Genomic DNA, 14,334 nt, shown 5'->3' on the forward strand with positions numbered 1-14,334 from the left:
CCAGGGCACGTCAGTGATCGTCAAAGCATCTAAACGTGTTTGGTACGCCGGTGCTCATAATCCCTTGATATAATCCTTCGTCATAAGCCACCGGTAGGCACGTGGGGATGTCTCATCGTACGCATCGTCAGTGACGCAGTCATGAACACTAGGAAAGTGCACATATATCCAGCACTAGAAACATCAAATGACCATAAGATTAATGTCAAATACACATAAAAAACGTATTTTCATCATAATCCAATTTAACATATTACAAACACAAAATTTACCTATAATAAAGTAATGTACCCAACAAGTTATCGTTTATTGCTCTGAGAAGCTTTATTTAACTGGTCATACATATGCACCAGTGCGGCAGCTCCCCAGGCTTACCTTCCACTCTCACCCATGTCTCGAAAAGCCTCCAGATGCACTACATGGACATGTGTTGCACTCTTGTTACCGAAAAGAGTGCAACCAACCAAGTGGAGGAGATAAGCACAAGCTGGTAGACTCCACCATCGGGCCTCGCATCTACTCTGATAGATATCCCGTACCCATGACAGGCGTACATATGCCCTACACGCCTGTGCAGTCTCAACTCTAGCCTCTTGACCCAAGACCTCGAGCAACTTCATCAACAATACGACCGCCTCCTCCACAACTAGAGGCTCGAAGCTATGCAAGGCGCCCGTGATCGGCAGATGGAGGAGTGACGCCACATCATCCAATGTGATCGTCAACTGTCCCATTAGAAGGTGGAAGCTGTTGGTCTCCCTGTGTCACCTCTCCACAAGTGCAGATATAAGTCCCAGATCGCCGGTTACTACTAAGCGCCCGATCAAAGGGCTTAATCCTATGGCAGCGACTAGCCCTTCGATCTTAGGTGTTGGTCTCCCAATTTTCTCAACCTTCCTACCGTGGGAGGCCAACTTCATGTCAGGACGTTCCTGAATTGAAGAACACATCATTCCAAATAACAGTATATCAAAAATTTATTATCACAAATAACTCAACAATAACAAATAATTAACAATTAACTTTACTTAAAAATTATAATACATCTCTAGTCCATATGTTGTGTGCAACATGATTAGGAAACGAAGTCAGCACTGATGGGTCACGTGGCCCACCTGGGAATCCCTCAGCATCATCAGCAACTGATCCTACAACAACATCATCAGCAACTAAGCCCTCTACACCAGCTGCAGGTACGCCCGTAGTCATCTGAGGAACATCCTTAGTCATATCAGCAACCTCCTCAGGAACAGAAACACGTACCTGTTGCCTGCGGACGGATGCGGTAGGCCTACTTCGTCGGGGAACATCATCTGGATGATGCTCATCCAGTCCACCCCAGGCTCTGCCTATACCCCTACCTAATGAACGATGTAAACCTCTTGTTCTAACCATGATCTGCAAATCATGATGAACATGTTTTTTTTGTCAAATTCAATATTCATATATTTATAAACCTACATAACCCTAAGTCGTCAGCCCTATATTATAAACCCTAATCACACTACCCTAAACACTCCATTAAAAAAATGTCGAGGTTGAAAAACACCCAAATTAAATTAAATGACTTATTTTTTTTCCTTTCCTTATCGTATACCCATAATAAGTACATCTAAACCCTAAACATTACCGCCTATGCACTACATAAGCTAAACCCTAAAAACTAAACCCTACGCTAAATCATAATCAATAAACTAACCCCTAACCTAAATCCTAATCAGTACACTAACCCTAAGCTCAACCCTATCAACTAAAAAATTCCCAACCAACTAAACTAAACCCAAGCTTCAGCCCTAACCCAAGCCTCAGTAAACATACCACCATATGTATATATTACAACCTAACCCTACACCTAAACCACAACCTAAACCCTAACTATAACGACCCGCCTCGTCGCTACGATATCAACACTCTAATACCCAATAATTTCAATTTTTATAAAAACATAAACTCCCTTAATTTTTTGCTTATGAAAATAGGAGTAAATTTGTCCCAACATACATTCGCTAAAACATACACATTTATGTAGGTGAATATATATATGTGTATATAGGAACAACACTTAGTACACGTCATCTATATGATGGAAAATTAAATTTGTTTATACATATAAGTAAAATCTGAAGTTTACATCTTTGATTCAACAAAATGACTCATAATCCAACTATGGAGGAGTTGATAAACAAAATACAACTCTCTCCCAAAATAATGTCAACGTTGTCACGTCAGCTCGGCAGCTCCTCACCATAATCTTACTCCCTGCACCCTGCCGCTGTCATTCTGCTCCCACGAACAATGTTCGTGATCATCGCAGGTATCAACTACACGATACAAAATTGCAAGGGTGAGTTCATTATAAAAAGAACCAATACCAAATCCAAATAACCACAATTAGCAAGAAACATAGGCAAACATGATGAGCGTACACAACATTCATTATTCAACACTCACATTCAACAATTATTCATAATCCATATTCAACAATTTCTCATCATCCATCCACGGATCCAATCAAGACTGCACAGAATGATGCATGCACCTGACTCAACTCTCAAATGTAATGTGGTACATACCAACAACCAAATCTCAGGAAATAGCCTAAGTGTGTACACACGACACTCTCACTTAGGGAACCATGCAATGTTCATCGAGACCACCCGGTTGTGCACGTAACTGCCCCCCTCCCATAGGTGATCAACCTGGGAGCCCAAAGGAGTTCCCTACCAGGTGACAAGCCCCCTCAGTACAAAGTACACTCTGCCACAGTTACTCTATTTCATGTGTCGTATGAGCTATGAACACAGCCAAAAGTAAGTGCCAAATACCATGGACCAATTAAAGCGCCTAAGCATCCCCTCAGAAATGTTTAGATTCTCTAACCACGCTTGTCACCCACGTCTGGGCCATCCGACAAGGTCAGTGCACTCTACCCCCCATGACATACACTTCATACGACGTATGAACGTGGCCCAAAGCAAGTGCCAAAGACCCTGGAAGATCAGTGCACTTCTCCCCCCACGAACATATACAACATCCAACGTATGAACGTGGCCCAAACAAGTGCCAAAGACCCTCGAAGGTCAGTGCACTTCGCCCCCCACGAACATACACAACATGCACATGCCAATGCATTTCCAACATCAATCAACATTCCATTTTCATATCATTCTCAACATAAACATCATCTCGTCTCAATGTTGTTATCAACAACAACAACAACCTCATTTCATATTCATATAATCATCAACAATACCATCAATTCATGTTGACATTATCTTTATTAACAACGTCATCTCAAATCAATATCATCATAATTATCAATATCACCACATATCAATTAAAATCCTCAATAGCGACATCAACGATAAATCGCATTTTGCACACACACACACACACACACACACACACACACACACACACACACACACACATATATATATATATATATATATATATATATATATATATATCGTAACCCATTCGTCAAAACATAGTTTTTCCTGAAAAACCAGCATGCATATCAATAACAATTATATCGCATCCCATTGTTAAAAACATCGTTTTCTATAAAAGAAAAATCAGCATGCAACAGGGACAGACAGTTATCCTCATAGCTAGGTTCCCTGACCCTAACTATGGTGTTAAAATGGTAAATTTTATAATAAACTCCCTTCACCTATTGTGAGCTACCAGCGGGTTCCTCGTCACGTCACTTGGAGATTTCTTTTTCTTCTCTGCTCATTGGTTCCATGCAATCCTCTACCATACCAAAACGAAGGAGACTTAATATGGATTTCAAAAAACAAAGCTAATAACAATGCTCTTGGTCAAACACCTACGTCACTACATAAAAGTGATGAGAGCATTTCGGGTTTTACAAAGGGACATCATTTGGAAATTCCGACCACGCCAATGTGACCGGGGTTCAGTGTAGGTTACGAAAATAACATGCATTTCATGAAAGGATAACTTTTACAAAGTCTCTCTCTCTAGGGTTTTTCAAAGGAAGCGTCAAACATGCAATGGCGGTTCCAAAGTCAGAAAAGATGCAAAGACAAGCTGAAACTAACAAGGAACAAACATAGAACCATGATTACCTCGAAGGAAAATGAAAGTTCAGATTAGGATTTCGTTCTCTACCGAAATTGCAAGGCAAGTTTGGAAGATTCCACTCTGATCGACGGGTTCCTCTCGTTGTGGAGTTTCACGGAGGACAACGGTGGTTTGTGGTGGATAATGGTGGCTGTAGGTGATGGAGAAAAATCTTGGAACGTTGGAAATGGTTTTGGAAGAAAGAAAGTAGAAAAAATGGCATTTTTCCTAAGCTACACGAAAGCAAAGGCCGAAACACTCAAGTGAGTAATGCTCTCGACAACGGAAACATCACGCACACTCCAAACATCTTTTCAAAGATCCCAACGGTTAGATCGTGGAAAAGTGTCTCGTGAAGCTGCAGACCAAATTTCGAGAAGATCCAACAGTTAACGAAGGTTGGGCAGTATTTTTATCGAGGTAGCTTCATGTAGCTTCCTTGAGAAGCTTCATTAAGAGGCTTCCTCAAGAAGCTTCCTCGTGGCTTCTTTGAGAAGCTTTCTCAAGAGGCTTCTTTGAGAAGCTAACACTTTGACTACTAACACTCTTTTATTAACTAAAATCACCTTCTTGAAAATAATTACGAATAAAGATAACACAACAAATATAATCAAACATCAAACATAATTACTAATAATATGTAGATATATATATGGGTGTTACACTAACAAATAAAATACAACCTAACAACTAAAACTCTCAATAACATACCAACATAAATATTAAACCCTAACGACAAACCCTAAACCACTAAAATAAACCCTAAACCCTAACCCCAAGCTCAGCCAACCCTTGGCACTAGAATAAACCCTAACCACCAACCCTACCCCTTTACAGATCTACAATTTCTAAAACAACCTACCAACAACATATATTAAACCCTAAGCCCCACACCAAACCCTAATGCCACCCCTAGCCGCTAAACTAAAACCTAACAACCAACCCTAACTACATACCATCGTATATATTAAACCCTATCATCTCAACTAACCCCTATTCTCAACCCTAACCCTAACATAAACACTCCTCTACCCTCGAAGCCCTACGCCCTACGCCCTAACCACACAACCAGTCCTAGGCCCTTAACTAAACCCTAGCCACAAACCCTAATTTCTATTTTGGTGCAAATATATTAAACATCAAATTTTATTTCATACACCATGTAATCATACATATTTTTTTCATTAAATAACAAAACATACCTATTTTTAATACAAAACAAACAAATACAATTAAATTTTAAAAAAATTAACTAAATTATTAAAAAAAAAGTCAAATGTATATACGGAAGAAGTTCTTCCATATGAGTTTACGGAAGAAGTTCTTTCATAACAGCCTTACGGAAGAAGCTCCTCCATAGGTGTTTACGGAAGAACTAGGAAGAAGTTCTTCTGTAAACACTTATCGAAGAAGTTCTTCCGTAAGAGTAAGTTGTTCTGTATTCCACTTACGGAAGAAGTTCTTCCGTAAGACAAACTTCTTCCGTATTCCATGGAAGCACCTTGGCGCCATTCCATGGAAGCACCTAAGCTCTAAGTCATCTACCCTACAACCATAATCAACGGATGAAGCCATGAAAGGAAAAGAAAACGAAACTAACCTCGACGCCGGAGAAGAACAAACGAACGCAAGTGGAAATGGTCGTGAAAGAAGACGAACAGGCACAGTGGCGCTGAAGACGGACACGAGGCACCTTGCAGAAGAAGAGGAATGCCAAGCACCTTGCGAAAGAGAAAAGGAATGCCAAGCACCTTGAGGAAGAACAAAAAGCCGAACGGAAGAAGATGAATGCGAAGAAGTTGTAGAAGAAGAAGATGAACGGAAGAAGTTGCGGAAGAAGAAGATGAACGGAAGAAGAGTGACGCTTTTTTATTTAAAATTAATGAAAGATAATTTTGTCCATTCATTAAAAGTGTTGGGTGCACCTTGCAGAAGAAGAGGAATGCCAAGCACCTTGCGAAAGAGAAAAGGAATGCCAAGCACCTTGAGGAAGAACAAAAAGCCGAACGGAAGAAGATGAATGCGAAGAAGTTGTGGAAGAAGAAGATGAACGGAAGAAGTTGCAGAAGAAGAAGATGAACGGAAGAAGAGTGACGCTTTTTTATTTAAAATTAATGAAAGATAATTTTGTCCATTCATTAAAAGTGTTGGGTGCACCAGCAATGTTGTTGGGTGCACCTAGCAACACCCAACAAAAATAAGTCAATCTAGTACCGAATGGTTGGAATAGATACATAAAACTTAAATTTGATCCTCACATTTAAAAAAAAAATGTCAATGTACAATGGAAATATTGAAACTAAAATCATTTTTATTAATTAATATTTTACCACGAGCATGTTGTTGTTGACTTGTGAATCATTCATTTTATGGTGCATCCTCACATTTCCACCCGTTGGAGGATAAATATGACGATTTTTGTAAATTTTAATATTACCTATATTGATAGAATCACACATTTGTTAGAAGTGTATTATGTTTCCTAAAGTGTGGAGTTGAGTCACAAGAACTAGGATCGAATTGATCCTTGCAACTTTTCCAACAGTGTCACATTTTCGTATAATATCTAAATTATACCAATATACATTTCAAAACTTTATTTTGTAGCAACAATATGACAATTCTATCGTCAGAATATAACAGAAGCACTTTCAGTGGCAAAATGTAATTTCACACTTTGAAAAACACATTTGGCCATTCAAGCGTGAACCCTTGTTCTCCAAAAAATCCAACCATACATAGCAACCAACGAATAGCTCTTCAAGTCAATGTAAGTTGGCAGGACAATGACTTTTCCATGACAAGTCGACAAGTAACCATCCGTCCCCACCCGAATCAAAATATTAAAAAAAAAATAGGGATGGCCATAGTTAAGCTAACACCGCAAAATGATAATATATACCTTAAAATGGTGCTATATAATTTTAATTATCTTGTAAAGTGTAAATATTTTCTTTGATCTTTTCAGAATCATACAAGGGTCATGCATGGTATAACTAAACATCATACACAATGAACGCATGATGTCAAACTTAAAAACAAAAAATTAGGGATAAAATTACAAGCTTACAATGAGAAGCCTGTATTTGCTATTGGCAGATAACATGCATTACTTCTTCCTTCACAACTCATCAACGAGAGTGGGCATTTTATTCTTTGTCAATAATTATGGGGTAAAAAAGATGAAACATATGGTGTCCTCTCATTGCTTAAAGCATCCAAATATAATTTTTTTACGGTAGAACATATTATCATATCTTGGAAGCATCAGCAGTTACTCGGCTAAAGGCAATGGTAGTCTTTGAGCCGGATGGGCGCCCCAAATGCTTGCCGATGAACTCACCAGCTGACATGAGCTTTCCGAGATCAACGTTGGTCTTCACACCAAGTCCATTCAGCATGTACACAACATCTTCGGTAGCTACATTTCCTGAAGCTCCCTTAGCATATGGACAGCCACCTAGACCAGCAACTGAAGAATCAACTGCACTGATCCCCATCTGTTTAGAAAATATCAATGATGTCCATTAATAACAATGTTAGACTGCCAAAAGATTTAATGTCAGCCCAGTTTAAAGTTTAAACTGGTTATACAAATCTAAATTCTATGGAAAAAAGAAATTGTTTATGGATGGTATTGTGTCCGTTAATTATAATTGTTCGATGGTTGGTAACCAGTTTTGAACTTTTATTACATGTAATGAAGATAAAGTTCAATAAACTCTATCAATAGCCAAGCAAATGAAGTTCCAGCTATAGTTTGTTGACTTACTTGAAGGGACACAAGAATATTTGCAAGGGATTGCCCGTAAGTGTCATGGAAGTGGACAGCAAGCTTCTCCGCTGGCACAACAGCCATTACAGCCAAAAGCATTGGAACTACAGTTCCTGACCACAACAGAATGAACAGAAAACAATATGAATACAAAGATCATATTTGAGTAACCAATAAAGAATATTCATTTTTTGGATTAATACACAAAGAAAAATGCTGGAATCCATCCAGCAAATCTGACATTATTTACTTTGCTAAAGAGCATAGCAGACATAGGCAAACATCCCCACATAAAAAAAATAAAAGAAAGAAAATTGATAAGCAGTCAGGACTCAAGGTTTGAGATTCAAGAATAAGCATAAAGAAAACAGGTTGCAGAGGAAATAGGACAGCCATGTTTGATGCCTCCATCAGGTGTAGTGCTTAAAACTTGAAACAGAGTAATGCAGATAGAGGTATATAATGTACGAACAAATGTTTTTGATACTGAACATTCTCAAGACAATTATATTGCAAGTTAAAAAAATAGACGATACAGTGTATCACGATCAACAAAAAGCACAGGAAAGGTGAGTAATAGGCTGATGTTTAGTAAGAAGTGTTTGAAGACAAATGTCAAACAAGGGAATGCTATCATGAGGCTGATATTAGTATGTTCTGTGTGTAGCATAAAGTTTTCAAAAAGAAAGACATCTAATTCATTACCGGGAGTACCAACTCCAATTGTGTCCCCGAGTGAGATTTCAAAGCAACCCATATCATATAGTTCTTTAGCTACATATGCCACTCTTGACGGAGGGATTGGTCCTTCCACCGGGCATCCAACAACGCATGATACATACCTATGAAATTTAAATACAGAGAAACAGATTGGAATAAGCAAAACAAAAACAGAACATCTGTCCAAAGAATTTAGTCAAATTAAAATATCAACACAAATTGGACATTTCAAGTCCAGTTTTTAAACCTTGACCTGGTTGACTTTTAATATATTCCTAGAAGGGTCTTCAGCAATATCATCATGAAATAATATTGAAAAAGCAATACAAATACAGATGTAAAGAGTGATTTCAAGAAATACTGCATAGGATTTAGGATCTTATGGGATTGCAATAGGAGTAGTGATCAGGAAGGAAAAAGAAATTCAAATGTGTGCATAGATACTTTCCCTAATACATAAAGTAGAAGTTTGACAAAATCTTCTAGTTGATTTCCTACATGATAAATGATTTAACGCAAGTTATTTAATAAAAAACTAATGTACCCTGGTGTCAAAGGCTCTTTGCTTCGCAAAGTTATGGGAAGGGTAATTGTACACAACCGGTCACCAAGGAGCAAATTTACCATTGTGCCAAGGCTTGCCCTCAACACAAATTATTTAATATTGAAAAAAATGGATTCTTTTCTTTTTTGCATTCAATTTCATTGGTATGTAAGGGAGAGAAACAAACTAGAGTCATATATGTCAAAAACAACTAAAATACAAAAACAGATGCCCTGGAACAGAACATGTAGAAAACCCATCAATGGAGGATAAATTCGTTAATTAATATATACAGGTACCACCCACAAAGAAATTGCAGGGCAATAAAAGCAAATCCATCAGTAAATATCAAAATGGAAAATTAAAAATTTCAGAACTTTCTGTCTAGCATAAATGCACACTTAAAAATATTGAAATAGAGAGGATTTATGGATGCTTAGAATCATGAAGGAGAAAACAAAAGGCATACCCTCGAACAGGAATAGAGAGCTCTTTAGCCGCATGAGTAACAGCTCGATAGCGGACAAGGCTCTCTTCAATACTACAATTAATGTTTGATTTTGAGAAAGATTCAGAAGCTGATGCAAAAACAGCTACTTCTCTCGCACCAGCCGCTATAGCAGCTTCAAAACCCTATAAATGTAACAGATCAGACATTTGAACGTAAATCTTCCCACATATAGTTGTTCTAGTAGTTATTTGCACCTTTAAATTAGGAGTCAGAACTGGCAATCTAATGCCTCCCAGGTTATGAACTGCTTGCATTACATCCTTTGCATCTGCCAACTGAAAGATACAGAAACAGAATGGTATTCAAGCAGATAAAACTCAGATCACACTGTAAATAAGTAAGTTCAGATAGGATATCAACTAGTACTATAGTTGCCATCATATCTTTAAAATGGACAGAGAGAGTACACCAAATGGGAGAGAATATAATATTCCTTTGTTTTGAGCACAAATACAAAGAGGAATTATTTTGTAAGAAAACTTTGTTCAGTGATCATATAAACAATGATTTTCAACTTTTGTTTAAAATTTTCATGATATTGAGAAATGATTTGATGTAAATGCACCTAGAAGAAAGTTTACCACAACAATAATTCATAATATCAATATCAGGTTAAATAAGTATGGTAAAGCCATTATACCTGAGGGACCCATTTAGGAGATACAAAACTAGTAGCTTCAATGACGGATAACCCAGAAGATGCCAATCTATGAATCAATTCAATCTTTACATCTGTTGGTACAATGTTTTTCTCATTTTGTAATCCATCCCTTGGACCAACTTCAACTATCTTTACAAATTTTGGTATACCTTTCATAAACTGCATTGCCCAATTAAAAATTGTATGTTACTTACCAGACAACGAAATATGATAAAATCAACCAACTACAGAAAGTATAAATGTATAACATAAATGTCAAATAAAAAAACAAAAAGCGGCAGTATATAGTTAACTAAGTTCTTATATATATATAAAAAAAAAAGATAACTAAGTTAGTAGCTGGAAAGAAATTCTTGAACAAAAAGTACTGCAGCCATTGCATTACCTTATATGGCATATCCTGTACATTTTTGTTATTGCTCTGTGGACTATACTGGTAATCTGAGGCATAAAATGAATTATCAATCATTCCAAATTTCATCGAGTTCCTCCCCATGGTCATTGTCTTTTGACTGAAAGAGTCGCCTCGGGACAGGTCCCTTGTTTGCCTTCTCCACGGGAATGTCTCTGCTGTATACTCTTCATTGTCTTCACTGCACCAAAGATAGGCTTAAGGTAACGTTATGAATAAAGTAGGCAGAAATAGGATAAATAATATGCGAAGGAAGTGATAAGAATATATAAGAAGAACAAAATAGGTAAAATGATGAAAAAATATATGCATCAGTTTTGACTTGTAGTAAATTGCAATTTTTTACTCACTCGCAGCTATTTGATGTGCTGCAGCTTCGTCCTTCAATCCAGCAGTTTCCCATACCCAAATTATCTACTCTGGGGCGGCAAGCAGCGGATGAGAACCTCTGGATTCTATCTATGGTACACATGCTTGGCAACTTGTCAAGGCCAAGGGGCTCCTCCAAACTCGACATGGTGATCTAGATGGTTAAAAGGGAACTGGCAAAAAATAGACAGTAAGTAATGTGAACCAGGTAACCTTCTGGCTATCATTTTCATCAAGTTGTAAGGAGATACATATTTTCATTTGCATATTGACTGCCAATTTTATTCATCTCCACACGGTGAAATCTAATGACATGTACGTATCCATGGGTTTAATGCTTTACACACAGCAGATGCCATTCATTAACAGATCCATTAACCGCAGACGTGCCATACCACATAAAGGATACTGAAATAATTGTTGATGTAAAGTAAAATTCAATACATGAAGAAAAGAAAAAGCAACATATCAGCTGGACTTGATTTATGCTATGCTTGTTTAAGCAGGCAGAAAATGAGGAGGGGAGCGAAAATGGAGTTAAATGGAAAGGGTTTTGAATTTCATTCCCTGCTGCTTGGCAGAAGATGGGAATTGGGAAATCACTTTGGACCCACTTTCATTACATAGGAACGGCCAGAGTTTGTCGTGAATTGCACTACTTTTTCAGCTTTCCCATATTTTTGTTTGAAACAAGCAAGCAAGAAGTGATTTTCATTCCAAAATTTCCACCTTATTTTCAGCTTATTCAAACACGAATAGCATTTCCCACAAAAGGCATTAACAAATGAAAGTGAAACAAATAACCATCTACTTAAGGCCATGAGACTTGAGCGACATATCTCCCTTTCAACCATGACCATGGATCCAAAATGTCTCAACTCAACAGATACAATGGTGCCACAGCTCTTAACCCCTCTAACAACCTTATGATTTCCAAATGCAAATGTTAAACAGAGCCAAATGTTGTACACTACCTCAGAGTCAAACAAGAAAATTTCTACTACAAAACACAAGCATTGTCTGCTTGGAGACCATGAAACTAGACAATTCTGCTAATTCCTTAAACTGCAATAAACTCCTTTGGTTTAAGATGTCAAGAATTAACTTCAATTTTAATCCTCAATTCATCCAGCTAATCACAATTGACTCCCAAGTGTGATAGCAGTATCTATAACTAACCAAACAGCAACAAAAATTGCAAAATGCAAAACTCAATTCTTAAAATATTGAACACTAGAACTTGAAACCAAGTTCCAAAAACAAACAAACAAATAATACTACATAAATAACAAGCGAATCGAATGAATAAACCAAACAAAAGATCATTAACCGTTAAAACCAATCAAGCATAATCAATCACTAGATTTTTTTTTTTTGGATAATTTTGTTCACCAAATTCCCCTCGCCAAAGAGGCCAAAAAAGGAGAATAGGAAGAAGCAAGCAGACCTGAAAACCAAGCAAAGTTCGAAGGAAGAATAGCAAAAAGGTAGGGTTCGAAACCCTAGAAATTGGGGAAAATTGAATTTCGTGATATTTACGAAAATACCAACGGAAATGATATAACGAAGAAGAAGAAGGAGGAGGTGGTGAAGGAAACGTGTGACCGGTTTTTTAGTATTAAAGTTTTTTATTTGGTTGGTGGCAAGGGAATGGGGTCAAGACGAAGAATGAGGTCAATATTTAATTTGAATTTTATTATTATTATTATTATTAGTTTATTGTCACTCATATTATAAAATAGTTATTATTTAATTATATATCATCCTTTAAATAATTTTAAAATAATTATTTTTAAAATTCAATAAATTTATCGAATGATATATTGTGATTGTGATTAATTCTTTTGGAAGAAATAAAAAAAAATCATAAAATCAAGTGTTGCTTGAGATGAAGGCAGCATTTGAAGTGGGGAATGGAATTGGGACACGCGCGAGCGCGAGAATGACTGAGAGAGAAAGGGGATTTGGCGGGTAGTCTCAGAGTTCAACGTTACCTTTCAATTTTTTTTTTCATTTTACTTGTATTCTGTAATTTTGTAAATGTATCAATATCAATGCCAAATTTTGGGGATATATCGATGCCACGTATTGTTCGTGTCGTGGTGGCCAAGGTATTTGCCTTAGAAAATAAAGGGCATTTAAATTTTGGGTTTTGTTAATTAGTGATATTATTATTATATTAACTAAAGAATTATAAATAAATGAAAAAAAAATAACAGAAAACTTACTTCAATTGATTGAGAAAGATGCATTATTATAAAGTCTTGTACCTATCTTTGTTTCATATGAATAAAAAAATAGTTCTTTTATCTCCATTTTTTTTGTTGCTATTTTTATCTCTAATTATTAATGATTAATCTCATTGAATGTCTTAATTTGTTCCAAATGTTTATTATTTTAGAAAATTAACTAGACATTAACTTTTTAGCTAACTTTCCATATGATCTAATACATAGTTGTGAAATCTGGTTCGACCTAACCGGTCAGATCAATCCAATCGGGACCCGATGACCTAATCAGGTTAGTTTCACTATTGGATCGATCACGCAATTGGCCCGGAATGACCCGGTCAAACCCAACCGGTTAGGTCACCAAATTTCGATTGGATCAGTCCAACCCAATCAGTTTTACAAACAAAATGGACCACCTCTACGACGCCATTTTGATGTTTTATTATTATCAAATGTTATTTTGAATTTTGGAGTATCCGAGTTGGGAGTATGGATGAACATTTCTTACATAAATAATGTTTAGTTATATACTTGTATATAATAGACACATATATAATTTAAATTTTTTAATATATATCGGGTCAAACTGGACCAATTACTGACCCACCGATTGGACCACTAACCCACTCATCAACTACATTGACCAAGTCAATGACCAGACTTGATTTTATAACTATGATCATTGGCTCAAAATAAGAAACTTAGACTCAATGTCCTTTAGTCTTAACCCTAACATAATCATCAAAGATAGCATGAGTTTAAAGGTAGACATTTTAAGTATAAAAGTTTTTGCATGGTATCTATAATAAGTAATTTTTAGTATGATTTTTATGATGGTATTATAAAAGTCAATAAGTTTATTGTATATGTTAGTTTATTATTGGATAACAGATAAATTATAAAATAAAATTTACATTATCAATGTTTATATGATTTTTTAATATTAAATTTTAACTTCTTGAAAATCTAATTTTGTATAAAAAAATTATCATGCAAAAAAGAAATATAGAGAGACATGA

At 36.5% G+C, this 14,334-nt stretch overlaps 1 protein-coding gene across 1 annotated transcript; it reads right to left on the reverse strand.

Moving 5' to 3' along the window:
* Positions 1–6,989: 6,989 nt before the first annotated feature.
* Positions 6,990–12,737, reverse strand: LOC100788349 (hydroxymethylglutaryl-CoA lyase, mitochondrial). Its single transcript, XM_003529448.5, has 9 exons — positions 12,532–12,737; positions 11,066–11,257; positions 10,689–10,896; positions 10,283–10,462; positions 9,837–9,917; positions 9,601–9,764; positions 8,573–8,709; positions 7,865–7,980; positions 6,990–7,592 (listed from the first exon to the last, which is right to left on the reverse strand). Exons 2-9 carry the CDS (start codon positions 11,230–11,232, stop codon positions 7,344–7,346), a joined length of 1,302 nt encoding a protein of 433 aa, XP_003529496.1. The 5' UTR covers positions 11,233–11,257; positions 12,532–12,737; the 3' UTR covers positions 6,990–7,343.
* Between the last annotated feature and the right edge of the window lie 1,597 nt (positions 12,738–14,334).

Source organism: Glycine max, chromosome 7 (genome assembly GCF_000004515.6).
Source record: "Glycine max cultivar Williams 82 chromosome 7, Glycine_max_v4.0, whole genome shotgun sequence".
Lineage (NCBI taxonomy): Eukaryota > Viridiplantae > Streptophyta > Magnoliopsida > Fabales > Fabaceae > Glycine > Glycine max.